This window comes from Bos grunniens, chromosome 9 (assembly GCF_055505025.1).
Source record: "Bos grunniens cultivar Pamir isolate PY7600 chromosome 9, Bosgru_T2T1.0, whole genome shotgun sequence".
NCBI lineage: Eukaryota > Metazoa > Chordata > Mammalia > Artiodactyla > Bovidae > Bos > Bos grunniens.
The window spans coordinates 102,449,018-102,462,758 of record NC_141173.1 but is presented as its reverse complement, the minus strand read 5'-3'; the positions used below and the strand labels follow the sequence as shown (position 1 = coordinate 102,462,758).

The 13,741-nt window shown below is 51.7% G+C and overlaps 1 protein-coding gene across 9 annotated transcripts in view; it reads left to right on the top strand.

Moving 5' to 3' along the window:
- RPS6KA2 (ribosomal protein S6 kinase A2) overlaps positions 1-13,741 on the top strand; it is a 328,366-nt gene that overhangs the window by 230,628 nt on the left and 83,997 nt on the right. For 6 of the 9 annotated variants that reach the window (XM_086318706.1, XM_086318708.1, XM_086318709.1 and 3 more), the window contains one exon: positions 7,355-7,471. In XM_086318706.1, the coding sequence (XP_086174832.1) occupies positions 7,355-7,471 (117 nt within the window). Of the gene's footprint in view, positions 1-2,615; positions 2,666-2,761; positions 2,781-4,377; positions 4,491-7,354; positions 7,472-13,741 lie in introns of those variants that run through there. The other 3 variants (XM_086318712.1, XM_086318714.1, XM_086318713.1) reach the window with 3 other exon arrangements.

Genomic DNA, 13,741 nt, shown 5'->3' with positions numbered 1-13,741 from the left:
GTCTCTCTGCAGGACGTGTTGGCATCCTGTCCACCCATGGTTTGGGGCTCTTTACAGATTCCTCAGGGCATCTTGACAAACCCAAGTCAGTAGTAACAAATTTCTCATCCATGTGAGAAACGACTCTTTGCAAAGCATCTCCTTAAAGGTAACTTTCAAGATGAGATGAAGCGCGTCAACAGGCCCCAATAGAACCTGCGCTTGAAACATGGCATCCAGACACTGGGGCCTCAGACCATTGTCATCTCGCAGGCAATGTTCCACAGAACATTGCCGCTCAGGGAGCTTGAGGGTTGATGGGACTGACTAGAGTGAACCCACCCGAGGGACGTCGAGTTGTCAGAGCCAGGGAGCCTGCAGCCTACGTGTTGGTGGGACGCCTGCGTGCTCCGCCGTCCACAGGGAGGCCCCTGCAGGGACGCTGCTCCATCTGCCTGGCACCATTTATAATAGAAGCTTCCAGGGCGCGATCTGCATAGGCTGTGATTTATAAAAACACCAGCAGACTGAAAGGCTTCCAGAAGGAAGGAAGGGAAGATAATTTGAGGGGGTGGCAGGCAGTGGGGGTGAAGAAAGACAGAAGCCATGGGCGGGAGGCACTTTCATTTTAAAACAGAAGGAAACACCCATCTTACCTTAATAAGCAAAATTAATAGAAGTTTGGATGGGGGGAGCAAAGTGCAGAGGCCTGGGTGGGAGGGCAAAGGAAGGAAATGGACAGGAGACGCATCTCAGCCGCTTCTCCTCCCCTCTCCTCCGACCTCTTCCCTTGCGCTGCTCTGATGCAGGAGCCCCAGTGTGGCCCCGTGCAGACCCTGAGGGGCTTCCGGGGCAGCTCATGGTTGCCTTCTGAAGGTGGAGGTGGCCCTCAGCTGCCGGCCACATCTGGCTGCTGGCCCCGGGGTGTGAGTTAGTCCTGTGACTGCCTTGGGTGCTGGGTCTCTTTCTTGGGTCAAAAAAAGGAAAAATGCCATTCCAGGGTGGATGAGAAAAGAGAGCCCTGTGTGGACCGTGTGACCCGTCCCTTGGGGAGTTCGGGCGGCCGGCGGGCATCGGCCAGGCGGGTCTGTGAGCAGCGCCCCATGGGAAGCACACCTCGGACACCAGGCGGGCCTTCTCCCTGCATCTCAGGGCCCCTGACTCCCACCTCTGGTCTCCCTTCTTGTCCCCTCGCTCCTGTGACTTCAGGGGGGTGTGCTCTTCTTCAGGCGGGTGTCCTCGCTGTGTCTGGAGGCCCGCGAGTGCCTGAAAAGCCAGCTGGAGTCCCACTCTTGCTGGAGAAGTGTTGCCATCCTAAATGGCGCAGCTTATATTTAGCCTTTGGAAGCGAAGTGGAGGCTTTCTGTAGAAGTATTTTCCCAGTGCAGCTGGTCCTGTAATTTCATCTCACACTTGCTCACACCAGCGGGCGCAGACACGGGGGCGGAGACGTGAAAAGGGCGATGTAAAGGGCAGAGGAGACTCTGCGATGCATCAGCCGTTCGTCTCAGGAGCCTCCTTGGGCGGGTCGGGCAGGAGGCAGGCTGCCTGGAGTCCACCTCCCACCCAGGCGCCCTGGGAGGTCAGATGCACTCGAGGCTCGAGGCTTGGCCCCTGGTTACCTGGGAAGCTGAAAGGAGCGGGTTCCTTCTGGCTGGGAGTCTGGAGCTCATGCCCAGTCCTTCCCTCCTTGTGTTATGATGTGTGCACAGCCACCGCCTCCTGCGGGCTTTGTCGTGAGCAGTCTGTGTCGTTAGTTCTGGCTGTTTTTGGGGGAGGGTTATGCTCCCCAGAGAGCTTCCCAGGTGGCCCTAGCAGTAAAGAATCCGACTGCCAATGCAGGAGATGCAGGAGGTGTGGGTTCGATCCCTGGGTTGGGAAGATCCCGTGGAGGAGGGCATGGCAACCCACTCCAGTATTCTTGCCTGGAGAACCCCATGACAGAGGAGCCTGGCAGGCTACAGCCTATGGGTTCACAAAGAGTCGGACAAAACCAATCGACTGAGCACACGCTCACGTGCCCCCTAGAGGGACTCTTCAAGGGTCCTCCGTCCGCCCTCCCTGGAGGAAGCAGACAAGCGACACACTGACTCCTGTCTGCTTTCAAAGCGTTTCTGAACTTCCTTCCTAGCAGTATGTTGGGCTGGGTGTGGGGAGTCCTCTTCCTGAAAATGAAAGTCTGGATGAAAGATCTTTTTAAAAACAGTTAAATGCACTGATGATCTGGGAGGCAGAGCAGATGCTCAGGGCCCGTTCCATGTGTCAGAGCAGCTCACAGTTCAGGGGGCCTCCTCTCACCCCCCACATCAGGCTAAGACCCCAGGGAGGAGCGCGCGCAGCCCCTAAGGTCTCCTCAGGCACGCCCAGGAAGCTGCCTGTGCCGGTCCCGGGGGGAGATCCAGTCCTGAGCGTCAGCATTTAGATGGTGACACGGAACCCCCAGATGGGATGAAGTCCCAAGGAGGTGACGACATGGGAGAAAAGGCTGGGACCAAGTTGGGGGGGATGTTCGGAGACAGATAAAGGAAGAGCCCTCGGGAGGGTGGGAGAGGTGTCGGGGGACCCAGGGGGCCTGATGTCCCCGAATCCAAGTGAGGAAGCTGGGGTGATGCCTGGTGTCCGGCCCTGCAGACACTGAAGCCTGACCACTGGGTTCAGCCCCACGGAGAGCGTTGATGAGCAATCGGTGAGCCATGTTGGGTGGGGCAGGTGTCCGGGGAAGGGCGAAACAAAGTCTGTGTTTTGCTGAGAAGGATGCAGACAGGACAGCCTGTTTGCGTGCGGCTGGGAGCCAGCGGTAGGTAGGTAGGGGAGGGCAGACTTGAGCAGGATTTCCCCCGGGGAGCCCTGACCTTCAACCTTCTCAGAGATTACAGGTCCTGAAGCCCCGGCCTGGCACCTGGAATCTGCATTTGTAACAGCTTCCCTGGCAGGTCTGATACTGGGGCACCGTGGCTACACTGACAGCGTCTGCAGCAGGGTGTCACGCCTGGGTGAGCACGCCTGGTTTGGGGTCTGGGGGAAGGACCACGGTGCCCCACGGGGATCCCCAGGGGTGTCAGCCTCTGCGGACCCAAGGTCTCAGTGGGCCCCTGAGAGCCAGGCCGTGGTTCCCCGGCCCCCTCCCGACACGCCTGCTCTGTTATCAGCCACAGGGGTGGGGTGGGCTGGCCTGGCAGGACTTGCTGGGAGCAAGTCAGAGTTAGCTAATTTCCTTCTTCTTTTCTGCATTTTCATAAGCCACCTGTTTAATAATTTACTCTTGGCCCTTTCTGAGAATTAATATCCTGCGCAGGAATCAGTGATTTCTAGAATGGCCCCGCCCGCTTTGGTGGAGACCCAGCTCACACTTGCCCAGTTTTTCTTTTCTATGTTTTCGTCATGACTATTCCACCACTTTTCATCTGCATTTACTTCCCATAAATCGCCTCTCTTTAATGACGTGGAAAGCGGATGATTCAGAAGGGAGGAAATTACCTGCCAAGGTGACTTTGGTGCGGGGCGGGGCTCAGAGGACACCTCACCGATCCCCTCTGGCCTGAGGCCAGGCCCCTTCGCTGTCTGTCTGTCTGACACCCGTGGGGGAATGTCTTCCATCGGTCAGAATTCAAGCCCAGCTTGACGGGGATTCTAGAATCCATGGTCAAAGTTACTTGGTCACATACTGATGTTGTTTCAACAACTCATACTCTGGTTTTTCTCTCTCCCATTGGATCAGTTTTGAAGTCCTTTCTGGCAGAGCACACACCTGCCCATGATACCAGGCTCTCCCCCAAATTTCTCAGGTTATTTGTAAAAAAAATACGCTTCATAGGAGTTATGCTAGAAATCAAATGTTAGTGCTATCTGTAGAGCATTCAGGACCAGACTTTATGTCCTTAAGGGAACGGTGTTAAAATCCACATAGAATTCTAGAAAAAGTGACCTTCCTGATAAGAGGGAAAAGATGTTTACTTCTAAATGAGGCATAAATAATATGTTAAATCTGGGTGCCCTTTAAGGCAGTAATCACAAAATGGTTTAGAAAATACGCCTGTCCGGTCTGGACATGGTTAGAAGCAGACAAGCCCAGACATGTTTCCCAGCTCCCATCTGGGTGTTTCCTGTACACACAGCACTCAGCACAGGTCTCCAGACCTTGACTCTTTTTTTTTTTTTTTTGTCCTTTAAGTTCTTGGGAAAGAGGAAAACAAAATATCTCAAGCAAGTTCAGGTCAAAGTGTTACTATGAGTGGCTAAAATCTAAAATGTGGGACTCTTGGTTCCTTTTTCAATGGATGGTTGAGATTTTTGCTGTTCAAGACCTCCCTGGTGTTAATTGAAACATCACAGTACTATCAGGGAGAGGCCTGAGGTTTTAAGGCCATTCCCGAGGAGGAAGTTAGCTGTGTGCTTTGAGTGCCTTTGCTCTAAGGACTTTGACAGCGAAAATCCCCACAAAATGAAATGTTACAGAGAGATTTGCTTCTAAGCCTTCAGCTGCAGTGTCAGGGCGGTGACGACGCAGGAAGGTGAATTCTGGCCGGCTGGTGCCTTTTCTGGGCAGGGGAGAGCTGCGTGCTTGGGGCTGCTGGTTCCTGGGGGGTGGGGGAAGCAGGGCCCTGGGGGGGATCCTCCAGGTATGCTGAGGGGGCTCCGGGGGGCTGACTGACGTCATGCTCCTCTGAGCGGAGGCCGGGACTCAGAGGGATGACCTGGAGACCCTGGAGGAGCACAGCACAATCGTTTGTGATGTGCACTCGGAAGGGCCTGGGAGCAGGGCCACGGGGTCAGCGGTCACCTGCCTCCTGGGCATCTCCCCGAGGCCCTGGCCTCGCCCCCAGCCGGCACTCCCCCCCCAGGTGTTGAGGGTGACCTTCTCTTTAGCTGCGTGAACGCTGGTGTGCTCAGGCACCAAAACGAAGTCACAGAGGATGGCGCTCGGTGAGCCCTGCTGACCCGTGGGAGTGGCATTAGCTTGGCTGCAGGACTGAGCCACATTCGGGGGGCCGGGGACACTGGATGGCTCGGTGCCGTCCTGCCTGCCGGATGGGAGGTGCTGTGTGTTAATGGAAAAGTCAAGTGCAGTGAAAGTCGTTCAGTCGTGTCCGACTCTTTGGGACCCAATGGACTATACAGTCCACAGAATTCTCCAGGCCAGAAGACTGGAGTGGGTAGCCTTTCCCTTCTTTAGGGGATCTTCCCAACCCAGGGATCGAACCCAGGTCTCCCTCATTGCAGGCGGATTCTTTACCAGCTGAGCCACCAGGGAAGCCTGTTAACAGAATGGGGGTGTTTTATTCTTCCTTCAGTGACCAGTGACCGTCAGGTTCTTTCTTGGTCGATAAGTCAGTAGAGGTGGAGATAGCATCTGTGCAGCATCAGTCATCAGGACTTGGCGAGCGCCTTGAACTTCAGCTTCGTCTTCCCAGTGGGCATCGGTCTGCAGGCACCACCCAGATGAGTGCGGTCTTCTTGGGGAAGACACAGGTGCTGGCCTGCAACCCGAGACACCCCTTTCCCTCTTTCCTCCCTGGTGGCTCAGCTGGTAAAGAGTCTGCCTACAATGCAGGAGACCTGGGTTCAGTCCCTGGGTCAGGAAGATCCCCTGGAGAAGGAATTGGTTACCCACTCTAGTATTCTTTCCTGGAGAATCCCATGGACAGAGGCACCTGGGGGCTACCCGGTCCATGGGGTCGCAAAGAGTTGGACATGACTGAGTGACTAACACTTTCCACTTTTTCCCTGTCATAAATGAAGCAATTTCCCTACAGAAGAAGCTGTGCCCCTTTCTGTAGCTAAAGGGGTCCTGGGATTCCAGCGGGACTCAGAGGTCATCTCCACTCATGGGGGGAGGACCATGCCCTCAGGGTCCTCTCTCTCTGACATATTCAAGGAATGCTGGTGGTTTAGTTGCTAAGTCTGTCTGACTCTTGTGACCCCATGGACTGTAGCCCGCCAGGCTCCTCTGTCCATGGGATTCTCCAGACAAGAATACTGGAGTGGGTAGCCATTTCCTTCTCCATATTCAAGGAGTAGTTACCTTAAAATTCTTTGTGTTCTGACTGCACACATACAAGCTTTGCGAACTGACCCCAAAAGAATCCATTTGGGGTATATCCATTGCTTGTTTTCACAAACAGAAACATGATTATTTTTACAAAAATGCAAAAGAATCCTTGAAGATGTGAAGACTGAAGGGTTTCTTTAACCACTGGAATAAAAAGAAATGAGAAACAATTGTCTTGCAGCCCAGACGACCTTCCTCTGCTTTCTCTAGGTGTCCTGCGTTGGGTACATGGAGATACTCGTCACAAAGTTTACAACTCTGGGAAACTGAGTTTTCCATCCATCTCTGAGAGGGACCACTGTCCTGTGGATTACTACTGTTGCGATTTGATTTGCCCGAGGCTTTAACGTCACTCTTGACTAGAAACCCGGCTCTCATACTTCCAGCTGGGCAACCTTAGGATAACATCTCACTTGATAGTTTTTTAAGAAATGGAAGAAATAATGTACGGAGACTGAGTGCCTGAGCACTCTGCGCGTGCGATTACTGTGGCGGTTTCAGATGCGCTTTGCAGTCAGCCCGGCCTGCTAGTTCTCAGAATGTAGCCAAGGCCCAAACCGTAGTAGTGGATGAAGCATCAGAAGGTGGATGGATTGGAAAGGGTGTCTCGGAGAAGCACAGAAATCAGTCCAGGAAAGCCCCTCCTTTCCAGCTTCCGCGTCTCCCATGGCTGGTGCTGGCAGGGCAGCCTCGCCCCTGACAGGTGGGCAGTGCATCTCCAGGACAGGAAGCTCTCTGATGAGCATTGGGAGTGATTCCTGTCAGGGCTTTAACTTCAAGATCAAGGACTTTTTTCCCTACTGGGAAAGCTTCTGAACTGGAAGAAAGTCTTATCTGGCTGCTTCTTCTGAAATATAATCTCTGGGATGGAGATGAACCATCAGCTCTGGCAAGAATATAAGGGGGAGCAGAGTAATAAGAAGGAGGAGAAAAGAAATCCCCATTTCACAGACTACTTCTGCCTGTGGACAGCCCTTCAGGCCACAGAAGTGTAGACACTCACACACTCAGAGGGTCGTTTGGTTCTGTGGTCCCCACCTTCCTCCCTGTCCAGAATTTTGCCCAAATTGTTAAGAAGGAGGATGGATTTCATGGAGATATTGGTAAGACCACACAACACAAGTCCATGGAGAAAAGACACAATTTAAGGCTCACAAACAGAATCATTGGTACAAATAAGCAAGCAAATTATGCAGAGCGCCGTGATGTCACAGCTCGTAACTCCAATCCTGAAAATCCATAACCTACCCAACTCGTGGTAACTTGAGAGGAGGACGAATCCAGAGGAGCCCCTTGATATGCATTTCTGTCGTTCTTCTCTTGCAGGAAGAGGGCATTGTGAAGGAGATTGACATCAGTCACCATGTCAAAGCGGGCTTTGAGAAGGCCGACCCTTCCCAGTTTGAACTGTTGAAAGTTTTGGGACAAGGCTCCTACGGAAAGGTAAGTTGAGTCCATGCTTCCCTCCAAGTGGGCCTCATTCCGCTGCAGCTGGTCCCCCACGTCAGGGCGAAGGAGAGATGGCAGAGGTGCCCCCTGAGCCCAGGGGAAGTGTGGGCCCAAACTAATGGAGTGAGGTAGTGCCCACTTGGCAGGCCCCATGGCCACAGGGGCCGTGGCCTTACTGCGTGGCCGGAAGCCTGAGACAGTGGAGCCGGGCTTGGGAACGCTGCACACACCTCCCCACTTGTAGCTTCCATGAGCCTTTAGTATATCTCCGTGCTGCGGAGGGTCCTTGAACTTGAGCCATACATCTTTGGGAAGTACGCACTCCACAGGTATTTTTCAAAAAGAAAGAAAAATAAGAGAACAGGGAAGAAAGCAGTGGAGAAGGTGGTGCCCTTTGGGACCCACTCCTGTAACTGTCACCCAGGGCGGCAGGGAGACGGGGCCTGCAGCCTGGGTCCCCTCCCACCCTCCTTGTAAATGGTGTGGTTATTCTGCTTCTCCAAGCCTCGATTTCCCCACCTGTAAAATGGACATAATAGGAACTACTTTCTATAATTCTTCTGTGGATTAAATAGCACATGACTCCCATCTAGCAATTGGCTGTGATGAATCTGTGCACTAGAATTGTTCATTTCAGGACATCCCTGGGGATCCAATGGTTAAGAATCCACCTTCCAACGCAGGGGACACAGGCTCGATCTCTGCGCAGGGGACTAAGGTCCCACAGGCCTCAGAGCAGCTAAGCCTGCCTGTCTCAATGACTGAGCCCTCACTCTAAAGCCTGTGCTCTGCAGCGGGAGAGGCCCCTGCCCCACAACTAGAGCAAACCCAAGTGCCAAAGGCCCAGTGCAGCCAAGAAGAAGAATTGTTCATTTCTTTTCTTTTTCACCTTCAAATTAAAACGAATACTGATTCCTCTCAGGAAATAAGAAATAGTTGTCTGTTCACATAGGACTACAGCCATATGCAGCAGGATATCAGCAGATCTCTCACGAGACTGGGCAAGTTGTTCCAGGGCCGTGCTAATTTCTCTGCATCCTTGGTGTATCTGTTAGAAATTACACAGACTTACGGTTTCTAGAACGTGAGGCCCTGAGATAAACCAGGAGGCCAGCCTTTCCCAGAGTTTAAGCAGGACAGGGTCCTGGCTTTTTGAAGTCACTGTTTCTTCCTGTATGGTATGTGGATATTCATCAGATTTCCCCTTTTTTCCTAGGACTTGGTGCCAAGATGAAATCTGGCCCATGTTGATTTCATGTAGGATTAATAGTATGTTGATGTTGTTCTAGATAATCTCTTGCAGACCACGGAAATTTGCTTGTTTGTGAAATCTCCCTTTTGGCATTCTTAAAAGGTAGAATATTTTTATTTTTCTTTTCCACATGGCAATGTGGTAGCAACATGTATTTGTATTAATACTAGTATATCTACAAACATGTTCGCTTGAACCATATGAAATTACCAGTATTCAAAATGCGGTAACCTTCAAAAATGGCAATTTCAAATGGTTTTTAGGCATTTAGTGAAGTAAGAATGTGAAGATTTCAGTCTCTCGGGGTCAAAAGTTACCAACATATGGAGGCAGACCTGCTTGTGTGGTTGTGGTTTGTCTTCCCATTAATTAGAAAGGTTGGGAAAGGGGTGTGTGTGTGTGAGAGTGTGAGTGTGTGTGAGAGTGTGTGTGTGAGTCAGTTGCTTCAGTCACGTCCAGCTCTTTGCAACGCCATGGTGTGTGGCCCGCCAGGCTCCTCTGTCCATGGGGTTCTCCAGGCAAGGATACTGGAGAGGGTTGCCATTCCCTTCTCCAGGGGATCTTCCCGACCCAGGGATCGAACCCAGGTGTCCTGAATTGCAGGCAGACTTTACGGTCTGAGCCACCAGGGGGCAGGGGAGTAAAGAACCATGACAGGGAAATGGACAGGCACTGAGCCCGCCGCTCCCACCACACACGCCGCCCACCACTTGCTTCCCAAGGATGCGCAGTGTCAGCTGCATCAGGTCCATCCTCTCTCCTCGGTGATGGAGACCTGGACGCCCTCGCAGGCAAGCCCAGGGCTGCTGGGCAGGTGGTGGTTGACTGTCTGGGCTGTTGTGTGACCCTGACTTCACTGAGCACCCCTCCGCCAATTCTCAAGGTGTCTAGAAGCAGAAGAGATGGAAGATGCTTTCTGAGGTCAAGGAAAATGGATCTGAGCCCGTCCTTTCAGTACTCGACTAAACAAAAGCTACGTTGACAATGCCTTCCTCAGAAAAAACACCTTTTCCAATTTCCTGCAAATTTTTATTTTAAAAACATTCTTTGGGAAACAAGTAAAATCCTGGTATTAGGCAGAATCCCCTTGGAATGATGATCTGCGTAACACTGAACTCTTTTCCTTCCCAGCTATGATTATGTTGTTGCTATTGTTCAGCCACTAAGTTGTGTTCAACTCGGCAACCCCATGGACTGCAGCCCTCCAGGCTTCCTTGTCCTTCACTGTCTCCCAGAGTTTGTTCAGACTCGTGTCCATTGAGTCGGTGATGCCATCCAACCATCTCATCCTCTGTCATTCCCTTCTCCTGCCTTCAGTCTTCCCCAGCAACAGGGTCTTTTTCAGTGAGTCAGTTCTTTGTATCAGGTGGCCAAAGTATGAGAGCTTCATCTTTAGCATCAGTCCTTCCAGTGAATATTCAGGGTTATTTCCTTTAGTATTGATTGGTTTGATCTCTTTGCAGTGAAAGGGATTCTCAAGAGTCTTCTCCAGCACCACGGTTTGAAAGCAATCAGTTCTTTGGTGCTTAGTCTTCTCTATGGTTCAGGCCTCACATCCATACATGACCACTGGAGAAACCACAGCCTTGACTATACGGACCTTTGTCAGCAAAGTGATGTCTCTGCTTTTTAACACGCAAATCTGTCTGGATTTATCAGAGCTTTCCTACCAAGGAGCAAGCGTCTTTGAATTTCATGGCTGTAGTCACTGTCCACAGTGATTTTGGAGCCCAAGTAAATAAAGTCTGTCGCTGTTTCCATTGTTTCCCCATCTATTTGCCATGACGTGATGGGACCAGATGCCATGATCTTACTTTTTTGAATGCTGAGTTTCAAGCCAGCTTTTTCACTCTCCTCTTTCACCCTTGAGAGGCTCTTTAGTTCCTCTTGGCTTTCTGCCATTAGAGTTGACATCATCTGTATATCTGAGGTCATTGGTATTTCTCCCAGCAGTCTTGATTCCAGCTTGTGCTTCACCCAGCCCAGTATTTCGCATGATGTGCTCTGTGCATAAGTTAAATCAGCAGGGTGGCAATATGCAGCCGTGTTGCTCTCCTTCACAGCCTTGTCATGGCAGAGGGGCTTGCGTAACTCAGTGAAGCTATTAGCTATGCTATGGAGGACCACTGGAGACAGAGGAGTCATAGTGGAGAGTTCCGACAAAGCGTGGTCCCCTGGAGGAGGGAATGGCAAACCACTCTAGTGTTCTTGCCGTGAGAACCCATGAACAGTATGAAAAAAAGCCATGATTATACGAAACATAAAAAAGTAAAGCGTAGAAGATTAATATCTTCTGATATTAATAAATAAAGAGATAAATGGATTAAAAGTAAAGCAAGTAAATGGAGAGAAATAAAAGAGGCAGTGGCATCTCCTGCTTCTGCTGCTGCTAAGTCACTTCAGTCGTGTCTGACTCTGTGCGACCCCATAGACGGCAGCCCATCAGGCCCTACCGTCCCTGGGATTCTCCAGGCAAGAACACTGGAGTGGGTTGCCATTTCCTTCTCCAATGCATGAAAGTGAAAAGTGAAAGTGAAGTCGCTCAGTCGTGTCTGACTCTTAGCGACCCCATGGACTGTAGCCTACCAAGCTCCTCCGTCCATGGGATTTTCCAGGCAAGAGTACTGGAGTGGGGTGCCATTGCCTTCTCTGAGTGGCATCTCCTACAGATGCTTAACCTTCATCCGCTACAGATTCCCCAGCTCAGCCAGTGGCTGTGCGTCTGCCTCAGTGGGAGGTGGCTGTGTTTCCATGTGGCTCGAGGAAGGGCTTTGCAGAGTCGAGGCTGAGCTGCTGGAGAGGGGTTCTAAAAATAAAAGGAGGGAGGTCATGAAGAGTCACCTGGATAAAGTGCTAGAGATGCCGCTTCCATCTTTGCTGAGATTGACGGGTTGTTTGGGAACTTGTTTTCCTGCGTCAGAATGTGTTCTTGAATCAGGAAGGAGGGAAGAGGCGAGAGGTCCGGGATGCCGCGGACAAAAGAGCTCTCCCTGAGTGGACAGAGCCCACGTCTTCACTGTTACTTCCACCTTTTAAGTCGATTGTTACTGTCTTTTGCTGTTTCTCTCGAGGTTTGTCTCCTGGTAGCTACTCTGCTGGCCATAGGACCGTTCCTGCTACATTTCTTCTAGGACCTGGTGTGTGGCAGGAGCCTGACAAATATTGGGAGAATAAGGTTTTTTCCTTGTCTTTTGAAGTCTTCTTAAAAATAGATAATTATGAACAGCCATTTTTGTGTTTGTGATTTAGTCACTAAATTGTGTCCAACTCTTTGCAGCCTCCTGGATTGCAGCCCTCCGGGTTCCTCTGTCCATGGGATTCCCCAAGCAAGAATACTGGAGTGGGTTGCCATTTCCTTCTCCAGAGGATCTTCCCAACCCAGGGATCCAACCCAGATCTCTTGCTTTGCAGGCAGATTCTTTACCATATGAGCCACTAGGGAAGCCCTATAAATAGCCATTCAGTTTAGTCTTTCAGTGGTGTCTGACTCTTTGTGACCCCATGAATCGCAGCACACCAGGCCTCCCTGTCCATCACCAACTCCCAGAGTTCACTCAGACTCACTTCCATCGAGTCAGTGATGCTATCCAGCCATCTCATCCTCTGTTTCCCCTTCTCCTCCTGCCCCCAATCCCTCCCAGCATCAGAGTCTTTTCCAATGAGTCAACTCTTCGCATGAGGTGGCCAAAGTATTGGAGTTTCAGCTTCAGCATCATTCCCTCCAAAGAAATCCCAGGGCTGATCTCCTTCAGAATTGACTGGTTGGATCTCCTTGCAGTCCAAGGGACTCTCAAGAGTCTTCTCCAACACCACAGTTCAAAAGCATCAATCCTTCGGGGCTCAGCCTTCTTCACAGTCCAACTCTCACATCCATACATGACCACAGGAAAAACCATAGCCTTGACTAGATGGACCTTTGTTGGCAAAGTAATGTCTCTGCTTTTCAATATGCTATCTACGTTGGTCATAACTTTTCTTCCAAGGAGTAAGCATCTTTTAATTTCATGACTGCAATCACCATCTGCAGTGATTTTGGAGCCCAGAAAAATAAATAGCCATTACCATCCATCATCTCATTTTTAAAACCTAAAATGCAATAAACAAAGGTTTATGTGACTAGGTCTCTGCAAGCTTTGACATCTTGTAAATTGAATCTATGGCTCAGACTGTAAAGAATCTGCCCACAATGCGGAAGGCCTGGGTAGGATCCCTGGGTCAGGAAGATCCCCCAGAGAAGGAAATGGCAACCCACTGCAGGACTCTTGCCTGGAGAATCCCATGGACAGAGGAGCCTTTCGAGCTGCAGTCTTCGAGGTCACAGAGAGTCAGAGATGACTCACACACAAACTGAATCGTAGTGGTCAGCTGCCGTGTGAATGTGGTTCAGCATGGACTTAAGTAGACGGTATTCTCTACTCCTCTGGAGAAGGAAGTGGCAACCCACTCCAGTATTCTTGCCTGGGAGTGGGAATGCTCTGGTTTCTCCACACGGCCCACGGGAATGCTCTGGTTTCTCCGCTCGGCCCCCTGGGCACTCCTGCCACAGCTCTGACCGCCTGTCGGGAGGCTCCTCACCAGCTCCCAGACAGAGCTCTCTGGGCTGGGACAGGAGGCCCGGCGCCCAGAGAGGCCCAGGTCCCCGCAGCCAAGCAAACACTCGTGTGATGCACACGTGCACAGAGGCACGGCCCAGGCCTCCCATGGTAAAGATTCCCAGGGACGCTGTTGTCCAGAACCCGGGAGAGTAGCGTGCCTGCTTCTCGTTGCCCGAGATTTGCTAGAATCCCAGCCCCAGGGGCAGCGTCTGTCCCGGGGAGCGACACTGTCCTGCCCGCCTCTGCCCTCCTTTCTGCTGGGCAGAGGGCAAGGGGTGTTCCTGTTGGCCTGAGTGCCCCCTGGGCTCTGGGTGACAGTGGTCACAAAGGGGCAGGGTGGGGAGTTCCGGGTCCGGAGGCAGCTGATGCTCCCAACGGCAGGCGATGACCCCAGGAGCTGATGCGAGGAGGGCATCC